Below are 13,279 nucleotides of genomic sequence, written 5' to 3' on the forward strand. Positions count from 1 at the left end.
CCCCACTGGCTGCATGCTTGCTCCAGGTGTGGCCCCACTGGCTGCATGCTTGCTCCAGGTGTGGCCCCACTGGCTGCATGCTTGCTCCAGGTGTGGCCCCACTGGCTGCATGCTTGCTCCAGGTGTGGCCCCACTGGCTGCATGCTTGCTCCAGGTGTGGCCCCACTGGCTGCATGCTTGCTCCAGGTGTGGCCCCACTGGCTGCATGCTTGCTCCAGGTGTGGCCCCACTGGCTGCATGCTTGCTCCAGGTGTGGCCCCACTGGCTGCATGCTTGCTCCAGGTGTGGCCCCACTGGCTGCATGCTTGCTCCAGGTGTGGCCCCACTGGCTGCATGCTTGCTCCAGGTGTGGCCCCACTGGCTGCATGCTTGCTCCAGGTGTGGCCCCACTGGCTGCATGCTTGCTCCAGGTGTGGCCCCACTGGCTGCATGCTTGCTCCAGGTGTGGCCCCTCTGGCTGCATGCTTGCTCCAGGTGTGGCCCCTCTGGCTGCATGCTTGCTCCAGGTGTGGCCCCTCTGGCTGCATGCTTGCTCCAGGTGTGGCCCCTCTGGCTGCATGCTTGCTCCAGGTGTGGCCCCACTGGCTGCATGCTTGCTCCAGGTGTGGCCCCACTGGCTGCATGCTTGCTCCAGGTGTGGCCCCACTGGCTGCATGCTTGCTCCAGGTGTGGCCCCACTGGCTGCATGCTTGCTCCAGGTGTGACCCCTCTGGCTGCATGCTTGCTCCAGGTGTGACCCCTCTGGCTGCATGCTTGCTCCAGGTGTGGCCCCACTGGCTGCATGCTTGCTCCAGGTGTGGCCCCACTGGCTGCATGCTTGCTCCAGGTGTGGCCCCACTGGCTGCATGCTTGCTCCAGGTGTGGCCCCACTGGCTGCATGCTTGCTCCAGGTGTGGCCCCACTGGCTGCATGCTTGCTCCAGGTGTGGCCCCACTGGCTGCATGCTTGCTCCAGGTGTGGCCCCACTGGCTGCATGCTTGCTCCAGGTGTGGCCCCACTGGCTGCATGCTTGCTCCAGGTGTGGCCCCACTGGCTGCATGCTTGCTCCAGGTGTGGCCCCACTGGCTGCATGCTTGCTCCAGGTGTGGCCCCACTGGCTGCATGCTTGCTCCAGGTGTGGCCCCACTGGCTGCATGCTTGCTCCAGGTGTGGCCCCACTGGCTGCATGCTTGCTCCAGGTGTGGCCCCACTGGCTGCATGCTTGCTCCAGGTGTGGCCCCACTGGCTGCATGCTTGCTCCAGGTGTGGCCCCACTGGCTGCATGCTTGCTCCAGGTGTGGCCCCACTGGCTGCATGCTTGCTCCAGGTGTGGCCCCACTGGCTGCATGCTTGCTCCAGGTGTGGCCCCACTGGCTGCATGCTTGCTCCAGGTGTGGCCCCTCTGGCTGCATGCTTGCTCCAGGTGTGGCCCCACTGGCTGCATGCTTGCTCCAGGTGTGGCCCCACTGGCTGCATGCTTGCTCCAGGTGTGGCCCCACTGGCTGCATGCTTGCTCCAGGTGTGGCCCCACTGGCTGCATGCTTGCTCCAGGTGTGACCCCTCTGGCTGCATGCTTGCTCCAGGTGTGACCCCTCTGGCTGCATGCTTGCTCCAGGTGTGGCCCCACTGGCTGCATGCTTGCTCCAGGTGTGGCCCCACTGGCTGCATGCTTGCTCCAGGTGTGGCCCCACTGGCTGCATGCTTGCTCCAGGTGTGGCCCCACTGGCTGCATGCTTGCTCCAGGTGTGGCCCCACTGGCTGCATGCTTGCTCCAGGTGTGGCCCCACTGGCTGCATGCTTGCTCCAGGTGTGGCCCCACTGGCTGCATGCTTGCTCCAGGTGTGGCCCCACTGGCTGCATGCTTGCTCCAGGTGTGGCCCCACTGGCTGCATGCTTGCTCCAGGTGTGGCCCCACTGGCTGCATGCTTGCTCCAGGTGTGGCCCCACTGGCTGCATGCTTGCTCCAGGTGTGGCCCCACTGGCTGCATGCTTGCTCCAGGTGTGGCCCCACTGGCTGCATGCTTGCTCCAGGTGTGGCCCCACTGGCTGCATGCTTGCTCCAGGTGTGGCCCCACTGGCTGCATGCTTGCTCCAGGTGTGGCCCCACTGGCTGCATGCTTGCTCCAGGTGTGGCCCCACTGGCTGCATGCTTGCTCCAGGTGTGGCCCCACTGGCTGCATGCTTGCTCCAGGTGTGGCCCCACTGGCTGCATGCTTGCTCCAGGTGTGGCCCCACTGGCTGCATGCTTGCTCCAGGTGTGGCCCCACTGGCTGCATGCTTGCTCCAGGTGTGGCCCCACTGGCTGCATGCTTGCTCCAGGTGTGGCCCCACTGGCTGCATGCTTGCTCCAGGTGTGGCCCCACTGGCTGCATGCTTGCTCCAGGTGTGGCCCCACTGGCTGCATGCTTGCTCCAGGTGTGGCCCCACTGGCTGCATGCTTGCTCCAGGTGTGGCCCCACTGGCTGCATGCTTGCTCCAGGTGTGGCCCCACTGGCTGCATGCTTGCTCCAGGTGTGGCCCCTCTGGCTGCATGCTTGCTCCAGGTGTGGCCCCTCTGGCTGCATGCTTGCTCCAGGTGTGGCCCCTCTGGCTGCATGCTTGCTCCAGGTGTGGCCCCTCTGGCTGCATGCTTGCTCCAGGTGTGGCCCCACTGGCTGCATGCTTGCTCCAGGTGTGGCCCCACTGGCTGCATGCTTGCTCCAGGTGTGGCCCCACTGGCTGCATGCTTGCTCCAGGTGTGGCCCCACTGGCTGCATGCTTGCTCCAGGTGTGACCCCTCTGGCTGCATGCTTGCTCCAGGTGTGACCCCTCTGGCTGCATGCTTGCTCCAGGTGTGGCCCCACTGGCTGCATGCTTGCTCCAGGTGTGGCCCCACTGGCTGCATGCTTGCTCCAGGTGTGGCCCCACTGGCTGCATGCTTGCTCCAGGAGTGAATCCGCAGGCGCGACTCGGCCGGCTGCGCGCTTGTCCCAGGCGCGACTCGGCCGGCTGCGCGCTTGTCCCAGGCGGCCTTTATATATCTCTTGTATTGTAGTCTGCCAGTGACATGCTGTGACATTGGGTGGGCACTAAGCACTGCTGTCTAATTGGGATATTTTGGCCTTCTCTGCAGAGTTTGCCTTCATGTTGGTTTACAATTACAGGTTACATTATGCTGCATCCGCTTTATGTCCCGCTGTGACCCCCTGATCTGTCTCCTTGTATTATGCAGAGCGAGACGCCGCTGGAACTGGAAGCTCTGCAGCAATAGTCACACAGTGCTGCAATGCAGACAGATACCAGGCTGGGGGAGTACAGGAATCTGATCAGTACAGTCCGGTCATTCTGTGGCTGCTGATGTGTCTGTACAGGTCTGATCATTGCTCTGTGCTGTCCTTCCTGTTCATGTCTATACTGTAGACTGCATACACTGTACACCAGCTCTATCTCTGCATCCCTGTGTGACAGCTTTACTCACATGACTTGTAGATCAGGTCTGATCATTGCTCTGTGCTGTCCTTCCTGTTCATGTCTATACTGTAGACTGCATACACTGTACACCAGCTCTATCTCTGCATCCCTGTGTGACAGCTTTACTCACATGACTTGTAGATCAGGTCTGATCATTGCTCTCTGCTGTCTTTCCTGTACCTGTCTATACTGTATAATGTGTACACTGTACACCAGCTGTGATATCTCTGCATCCCTGTGTGACAGCTTTACTCACATGACTTGTAGATCAGGTCTGATCATTTCTCTGTGCTGTCCTTCCTGTTCCTGTCTATACTGTGTACACTGTAGATCAGGTCTGATGATCATTGCTCTTTCCCGTCCCTCCTGGATGTGAAGACGTTTCTCCAGGTGGGGCATAGCAAAAAAGCATTAAAGCACAACTGAAGTTGGAGGAAGGGGTGAGGTCAAAGTAGTTGGCATGTTGGCCCCTTGACAAACCACTAGGCCCCAGGTATCTGCCTAGATTGCATTGTGGGTGATCCCGCACTGGGACATAGACAACAATAGAATCCCTGTGTTTCCTGTTTGTGTTTATTTTACCAGATGGACCTGTACGAGTGTTGGGGATGTTTGTACTCGTGTAGCCAGGTGTCTTGATTGTACCATGAGTGGAAAGTCTCATGTATCAATGCTCCCCATTACTGTCTGTCTTTTGTACAGTGCTATGGAAGATGTTGGCGCTATATAAAACATCGCAGTAATCGTTTTTTTATGTATCTGGCTGGGCTGTAGTTGGAGACCCCAAACTCCTCCTCATCAGTGATGCGGCACCTCATGTTGGCCTCATTAGCATACTGATTGAGCTGTAATATTGCCGTTTCTCGTGCTACGCTAATTCCAGCTTATCTGCGGAGACGCGCCAGTCGTACAAATTCCCGGCCTCGCCAGTCATTACCCATCCTCCTGGCAGGGAAACGTGCCCGTTATCGTCATGACATTGCGGAACGTTTCCTAGCAGCGCTCTTATTCCCGACACAGGAGACGGTGGATTATCGCTCAGGGAAGCGGAGAATGGCTTTTACACGACTCCGAGCCCTGAATACTGCCTGGTGCAGCCGCAGCAATCTCCAATATGCAGGAAGAACTCACTTGTGGGTAGGGTTGCAATGGTATGAAGTATTCGTGGTATGATAACCGGCTCAAAAAATACCACAGAATGACATTATATGGTATTACACAATTATTCGGACCCAGCCCCTCCTTAAATGAATACCTCTCTCCCACCCCAGTATGGTAGCCAGATGTGCCCTACTACCTCACCCCCCCCCCCCCCCCCCCGTTATGCGTAGCCAGGCGTGGTTGCCCCCAGTGTGGCTAGCCAGGCGTGGTTGCCCCCAGTGTGGCTAGCCAGACGTGGTTGCCCCCAGTGTGGCTAGCCAGGCGTGGTTGCCCCCAGTGTGGCTAGCCAGGCGTGGTTGCCCCAAGTGTGGCTAGCCAGGCGTGGTTGCCCCAAGTGTGGCTAGCCAGGCGTGGTTGCCCCCAGTGTGGCTAGCCAGGCGTGGTTGCCCCCAGTGTGGCTAGCCAGGCGTGGGTGCCCCCAGTGTGGCTAGCCAGACGTGGTTGCCCCCAGGAATAGATAACCAGGAATAAGTAGCCAGATGGAGGGGGGCACTAAAAGCGGCTAAGGGGGTGATACTCACATTTCCGGGATCCTTCGCCACATGTACTACTTCCTGTCCTGAATTCCCTAGGGGCGCTGTTACTATGAGATGGAACGCAGGAACAGGAAGTAAGTAGTACATGCCAGGGCTGTGGAGTTGGAGCAATTTTGGGTATCTGAAGTCAGAGTTGGAGTCGGTTTCATAAACTGAGGAATCTGATGATTTTTGTACCGACTCCACAGCCCTGGTACATGCGGCGGGTGGATCCCCGCAATGTGAGTATTTGATTCTCAGTACCTGCTCTGCCGTCCGCTACTTCCCCCGACTCCCCTGAAAACCGGAAATAGAGGATTGTGCTTGCTATGATTAACATGCACAATCAAACCGCGGTCTACTGGTATACCACGGCAACCCTACTTGTGTGTCTGCTACCACTGTGTGAAGACAGCTGGGGAGGGAAAAATACCACACAATGGAAGTATGAAGGAGAGGTGGGAGTGTCCTGTTCTGTCCTAAAGTTGTTGTCTCTGTTGTGTAACAATAATGGGCTACAGGGGCCTGGCCATTATGTCTTTAGGGATATACTGTGTATTTGTGGGTATTAATGCTGATAAATCCATGGTCTTGCACAATCTGGGCCCTGGATACCTGAAGGACTTGTTGCAACTGCATCACACCCCCCACAATCTTAGATCAAAAGGACGTAACACCTTGGTCACCCCCAGAGTCCACCTCAAAACCTTTGGAGACACAGCCTTTTGTCATGCTGCCCCTACACTTTTGAACTCCCTACCACACCCAATCAGGACAGCTCCATCTCCTATGGGAGAAAAGCACTTTACAAATGTTGTTGTATTGTAGTGTTTGCCCAATATGGCAGTGGATGTGGTAGTGATCCCGTCCCACGCCCCCATGTGGTGATTTCTGGCATTGCAAATGTATCAGATATACTATAAATAAAGGCTTTATTTCTGCCTGGAATCATTCCTGAGATAATAATGAGAGATAATTACTGCCAGCTTCAGGAGATCTCTTCTTTGTTAAACACAACAAGCAGGAGAATCGGGGTCTCTGCTATCCAGGCTGCTGCTTCGTCATCCCCTGTAACTGGGCAGCAGTTTTCCCGGCTGGAGCCGTCACCTGCGCCGTCTGAGTTTTACCAACACACGCAGCAAGGAGTTATTAGTGTCAGGTGTCCTCCCCCGCACCACCGCGGCGACACTACGGAGTGTCATTCAGAATAACCATCTTCTGCCGCACATGTGGGTTGTATTCACACCACCAGCTGCACTAATCTGTTCCTGCGCGCCCAAACCAGGCACTGCGTACACCGCCAAACACGCCACATCACTATATATATTTATGGGGAACTTGAAGTGAGAGGAATACGGAGGCTGCCATCTTCATTTTCTAAACTATTTAAAAAAAGATTCTTATGCACTTAGGATAAAAATAATTGCAGTCGTGGTTCTGATACTGCTGTGTTAGACAATAGGACCTGAATAAGGGACGTGAGACCTTTCTGTATTATTAGCCTATGACTTTGAGCGCGGACTTGTCTTTATCTTCTAAACAATGCCAATAGTCTGACTTCTGTGCTGATGCCTCGAATACTATAAGTCATTGGCCCAGGATGAGCATTCAGATCAGATGCTCTGATCTGGCGAGACCCCGCTGGCTGCATGCTTGTTCCAGGCGAGACCCCGCTGGCTGCATGCTTGTTCCAGGCGAGACCCCGCTGGCTGCATGCTTGTTCCAGGCGAGACCCCGCTGGCTGCATGCTTGTTCCAGGCGAGACCCCGCTGGCTGCATGCTTGTTCCAGGCGAGACCCCGCTGGCTGCATGCTTGTTCCAGGCGAGACCCCGCTGGCTGCATGCTTGTTCCAGGCGAGACCCCGCTGGCTGCATGCTTGTTCCAGGCGAGACCCCGCTGGCTGCATGCTTGTTCCAGGTGTGACCCCCGCTGGCTGCATGCTTGTTCCAGGCGAGACCCCGCTGGCTTCATGCTTGTTCCAGGTAAGATTTGATAAGGGTATTGGATGCAGGGTGAGCATTTTCGTTGCGGGATGAGGGTTGTGGTTGCGGGATGAGGGTTGTGGTTGCGGGATGAGGGTTGTGGCTGCGGGATGAGGGTTGTGGCTGCGGGATGAGGGTTGTGGCTGCGGGATGAGGGTTGTGGCTGCGGGATGAGGCTTGTGGCTGCGGGATGAGGCTTGTGGCTGCGGGATGAGGCTTGTGGCTGCGGGGTGGGAAATTTGGTTGCTTGTTTTGGTTGTTTGTAGGATGAAGGTTTTGGTTGGTTGCAGGATGAAGGTTTTGGTTGGTTGCGGGATGAGGGTCTTGGTTGTGGATATTGTTTGTAGGATGAGGGATTTGGTTGTTACATGTTAAGTCTTTCTGCCTTGGAAGGTGATTGGCTGACTCAGCCTCTTCCTGAGCCCCCGACAACACCGAACAGCTGAAAATAACCTGCGATCGTGGTTTCTGTTACTTCCCCGATAAATTATTCAGCTCCCCAGTCACCACACTAATCCTGTGTTAGATTGCCCGTATGTGCCGCATACTCTGCATTTTATGCCTTCACTTCCTTTACACAACATTGTAATTAGACGCTGTATCTTCCCCGCAGTCTGCATACGCAGGAGGTCTCAGCGATAATTGCTATATATAAAGGATGTGACACTCGGCTAGAGCTGCTAAAATTACCCCTCAGATAAGATTCCTTCTCAGCAAGGTCATAATCCTGTGTTTGGCGACATTGTGCTGCATATTTGTGTGGCGGATGTGGCCCTATGCTTTTCCCTCCCCCAGCCCTATGCTCTTCCCTAGCCCAGCCCTATGCTCTTCCCTCCCTCAGCCGTATGCTTTCCCCTCCCCTCCCCCAGCCCTATGCTCTTCCCTCCCCCAGCCGTATGCTCTACCCTCTCCCAGCCGTATGCTCTACCCTCTCCCAGCCGTATGCTCTTCCCTCCCCCAGCCGTATGCTCTTCCCTCCCCCAGCCGTATGCTCTTCCCTCCCCCAGCCGTATGCTCTTCCCTCCCCCAGCCGTATGCTCTTCCCTCCCCCAGCCGTATGCTCTTCCCTCCCCCAGCCGTATGCTCTTCCCCCTCCCCCAGCCGTATGCTCTTCCCCCTCCCCCAGCCGTATGCTCTTCCCCCTCCCCCAGCCGTATGCTCTTCCCTCCCCCAGCCGTATGCTTTTCCCTCTCCCCAGCCGTATGCTTTTTCCCTCTCCCCAGCCGTATGCTTTTTCCCTCTCCCCAGCCGTATGCTTTTTCCCTCTCCCCAGCCGTATGCTTTTTCCCTCTCCCCAGCCGTATGCTTTTTCCCTCTCCCCAGCCGTATGCTTTTTCCCTCTCCCCAGCCGTATGCTTTTTCCCTCTCCCCAGCCGTATGCTTTTTCCCTCTCCCCAGCCGTATGCTTTTTCCCTCTCCCCAGCCGTATGCTTTTTCCCTCTCCCCAGCCGTATGCTTTTTCCCTCTCCCCAGCCGTATGCTTTTTCCCTCTCCCCAGCCGTATGCTTTTTCCCTCTCCCCAGCCGTATGCTTTTTCCCTCTCCCCAGCCGTATGCTTTTTCCCTCTCCCCAGCCGTATGCTTTTTCCCTCTCCCCAGCCGTATGCTTTTTCCCTCTCCCCAGCCGTATGCTTTTTCCCTCTCCCCAGCCGTATGCTTTTTCCCTCTTCCCCCCCCCCCCCCCCCCCCGCAGCCGTATGCTCTTCCCTCCCCCCTGATCCCATGCTCTCTGCCTGTGTCTGATGGTTCCACAAGCTGAGCTATGGAAAGGGAGAGAAACACTGTTCCTGTGTGTAATTCCTTATCTCTGTAATAGGGCATTGCTGCGCAGAGCTTGTTTTTAACCCTTTAGCAGCCAATTTAGAGGCTTGCAAGTGCTCCAGGCCAATTATTTTAGCACTTTTTTTTATTTGTTACATTTTCTTGCTTGTAATTAGTACTGCTGTAATGTGCATCTATGGCCACTTGTCACTAGGGGGCAGTGTGAGACAACAGAGGACTTCTGCTTTCGGTGTCTATATTGGCTGCCAGCAGAGAGAGATCAATGCATTCCAAAAACTTATAGCACGAGTTCTGCTGACTGAGGTCAAAAGCAGTACACTTATCTCAAAACGAGATAACTCTGCTGAAGCTGCTTATGGGTTAAAGTACCCAAGAGTCTCATAAGGGCCACATGGACAGGGGCAATAAATCACTTTGTCTGGAAATGCACTGCCGGAGGCTTTCTAAACTACAGGGCAAGTGAGCCGGGTGGCATGCAAGCCAATAACAAGCTAAGTATCAGGACAGATAAGGGACAGATGTAAACAAAGTAATCAGACAAGGTTGTTATCAGGTAATCGATCAGTAACTGGCAAACTGCAAGAAAGCCCAGGCCAGGAGATGTGGTCATATTGATGGAGTACATCTCCCAGCATGCACTGCAGACCAACCACTTCAATCTCCAGAGGCTGCAGTAGGGCCCATTGACTTGGAGGACAACATAGACATGGGGGGGGGGGGATCTAGGGAGCAATCCCTCCCCCCCCCCCCCCCCCCCCAAAGGTAATGAAATGCATCTCTGATTATGCAGTATATTAGCTCTTGGTTAAGGAGGTAGGTCTGTGTAAGGTGAATATGTTGCAGTTCCTCTACGTCTGTGAAAAAGACGCTCATTCATTTTATTTCCGCTTCTTCTGTCCCTTATTTTGCATATCCATGTTTGTGTTTCTTTGATTACTAACCCTGCTGTTTGCTCACCTCTAGGTTGCTCGTTGTATGTTCACCCCTCCATTTTTTTTTTCATTTATCATGTAGTTTTATACCAGTGGTTAGAAGCCGATCGCCGTGGCGGGAGCCAAGAAAATAACGCCACAGGTAACAGAGTCCAAACACCAATCAAATCTTCACCTAAAATCCTGTCCCTTTCACAAGCCGATTCTGAACTCTGACCTCTAGCTTCACTCACCCACTTCCCCCCCATTCCACCGCTTAACTGTATTTCCCCTCCCCATGGAGCGCACACATCTTACCGCCTTACACTTTTGTCCCGCCCACCCTACACTGTTGTTACTGCCCACCTGCACTCAAGTCCTCACCCTACAGCACCCTCTTCTCTATACTCTTATCACCACCTTATGCTGTTTTCTGCATTCTTCTCCATGCCCTACTCCCCTTTCCTCCATTCTCCTTCCTGCCCTATTCCCTTCTCCCCACCCTACACTTCTCTACACTCTACTCCCCGCCCTACACTTTTCTCTATGCTCTCCTGCCCACTCTACAATCTTCTCTACACGCCTCTCCCCACCTTACACTCTTATCTATTCTCTTCTTTCTGCCCTACACTCGTCTCTATTCTCTTCTCCCCATTTTACACTCTTCTACCCACCCTAAATTCTTCCTTTTGCTCTTCTCCCCGCCCTACACTCTTTTCCCCGAGGTTCTCCCTGCCCTACACTGTTCTTTACACTCTTCTTCCTGCCCTACGCTCTTCTCCACACCCTATGCTCTTCTCCATACTCTACACTCTTCTTTATGCTCTTCTCCATACTCTACACTCTTCTTTACGCTCTACACTCTTCTCCATACTCTACACTCTTATTTACACTCTACACTCTTCTTTACGCTCTACACTCTTCTTTACGCTCTACACTCCTCTCCTCCACCCTACATTCTTCTCTATCCTCTTCTCTCTGCTCTGCACTCTTCTTTACACTTTTCCTACCTTTTCCCCTGTCCAACACTTTCTCCCCTTCCCCCTCCTAACTTACCCGCCCCAGTGCTACTCACTGTCCCTCTTCACTTCTTGTATAATCACAGCAGAGCTTCTCCTTTGCATCTCTCAGTCTTGCTCTGTAGGCACAATTGCCAGATCTGTGATATGAGCTAAAACATCTTGTGGAAACTCCAAGCCGTTTATTGCTGTACAAACGATAGACAGAGATCCCGTGTGCAGATGGGGAGATAATGTCCGGATCGCCCAAATCACCAAAGACAGACAGGAACTTGCAGCTACACATGGCTCAGTCGTGTAGCGTGTGCCTTGCAACATTATTTAAAGGGGACCTGATGTGAGAGGAGCCCAGAGGCTGCCATCTTCATGACCTTAAAAACAAACCATGCCAGTTGCCTGACTTCTGTGCTGATGCTCTGCCATGGGTGGCCAGACATCAGCAACTTGGTGGCCGATCGTCAAATCGGAGTCGCCAAGAGCATGCGACCAATTTTAAGGCCAAAATCAGTCGCACGTATTAATCGGACATGCTGCAAGATGTAGGCCTGACATGCTCGAACAAGTGAGCCGCTGTATTGGCGTGCCATATGCCATACTGGGACAAGCAACAAATTTGATGGAACCCCTGGCGCTGTCTCCCTAACGTAAGGTATTCCCCCGCCTGGTGCAGTATACTTAGCCTGTCCGTGTCCACCGCTGGCTCCATCTTCATATACGTGCCGCACGTGGTTTGGGTGTAACGTGGTCACATGTGTGATGTCACACGCGCCCACGTTTACGCTGGAAAGCATGTGGGGCACATTATTGAAGACAGCCAGTGGCGGACAGGTAAAGTTTACTGCACGGGGTAGGGGGGGACATTTCCATTGTGGGAGACGGATGCAACGCCACAAGGCCGTTTACAGAGGGATTTCATGCTGGAATCGATTGTGAATCGGCCTGCGGTGTATGGGCAGCCAACAGATCTATCTCTCCAGTCAGATTTGATCAGAGAGAAATCTGGCTCTTGGTCGATCTACCCATACATCGTCTGCATGGGCACCTTAAAAGTCACTGGTCCAGAATCCACATGCAGATCGGTTGCTGTGACTCTGGTGTGAATCCACTGGCTGCATGCTTGTTGCAGGTGTGACTCCACTGGCTGCATGCTTGTTGCAGGTGTGACTCCACTGGCTGCATGCTTGTTGCAGGTGTGACTCCACTGGCTGCATGCTTGTTGCAGGCGTGACTCCACGCTTGTTGCAGGCGTGACTCCACTGGCTGCATGCTTGTTGCAGGCGTGACCCCACTGGCTGCATGCTTGTTGCAGGCGTGACTCCACTGGCTGCATGCTTGTTGCAGGCGTGACTCCACTGGCTGCATGCTTGTTGCAGGCGTGACTCCACTGGCTGCATGCTTGTTGCAGGCGTGACTCCACTGGCTGCATGCTTGTTGCAGGCGTGACTCCACTGGCTGCATGCTTGTTGCAGGCGTGACTCCACTGGCTGCATGCTTGTTGCAGGCGTGACTCCACTGGCTGCATGCTTGTTGCAGGCGTGACTCCACTGGCTGCATGCTTGTTGCAGGCGTGACCCCACTGGCTGCATGCTTGTTGCAGGCGTGACTCCACTGGCTGCATGCTTGTTGCAGGCGTGACTCCACTGGCTGCATGCTTGTTGCAGGCGTGACTCCACTGGCTGCATGCTTGTTGCAGGCGTGACTCCACTGGCTGCATGCTTGTTGCAGGCGTGACTCCACTGGCTGCATGCTTGTTGCAGGCGTGACTCCACTGGCTGCATGCTTGTTGCAGGCGTGACTCCACTGGCTGCATGCTTGTTGCAGGCGTGACTCCACTGGCTGCATGCTTGTTGCAGGCGTGACTCCACTGGCTGCATGCTTGTTGCAGGCGTGACTCCACTGGCTGCATGCTTGTTGCAGGCGTGACCCCACTGGCTGCATGCTTGTTGCAGGCGTGACCCCACTGGCTGCATGCTTGTTGCAGGCGTGACCCCACTGGCTGCATGCTTGTTGCAGGCGTGACCCCACTGGCTGCATGCTTGTTGCAGGCGTGACCCCACTGGCTGCATGCTTGTTGCAGGCGTGACCCCACTGGCTGCATGCTTGTTGCAGGCGTGACCCCACTGGCTGCATGCTTGTTGCAGGCGTGACCCCACTGGCTGCATGCTTGTTGCAGGCGTGACCCCACTGGCTGCATGCTTGTTGCAGGCGTGACCCCACTGGCTGCATGCTTGTTGCAGGCGTGACCCCACTGGCTGCATGCTTGTTGCAGGCGTGACTCCACTGGCTGCATGCTTGTTGCAGGCGTGACTCCACTGGCTGCATGCTTGTTGCAGGCGTGACTCCACTGGCTGCATGCTTGTTGCAGGCGTGACTCCACTGGCTGCATGCTTGTTGCAGGCGTGACTCCACTGGCTGCATGCTTGTTGCAGGCGTGACTCCACTGGCTGCATGCTTGTTGCAGGCGTGACCCCACTGGCTGC

The 13,279-nt window shown here is 55.1% G+C and overlaps 1 protein-coding gene across 1 annotated transcript in view; it reads left to right on the plus strand.

The window, feature by feature from the left end:
- The window catches only part of DENND5B (DENN domain containing 5B), a 102,271-nt gene that overhangs the window by 20,887 nt on the left and 68,105 nt on the right, over window positions 1-13,279 (plus strand). Inside the window, 1 exon segment of the mRNA XM_068278256.1 lies at window positions 9,884-9,943. Coding sequence (XP_068134357.1) covers window positions 9,884-9,943 — 60 coding nt within the window.

Source organism: Hyperolius riggenbachi, chromosome 3 (genome assembly GCF_040937935.1).
Source record: "Hyperolius riggenbachi isolate aHypRig1 chromosome 3, aHypRig1.pri, whole genome shotgun sequence".
NCBI lineage: Eukaryota > Metazoa > Chordata > Amphibia > Anura > Hyperoliidae > Hyperolius > Hyperolius riggenbachi.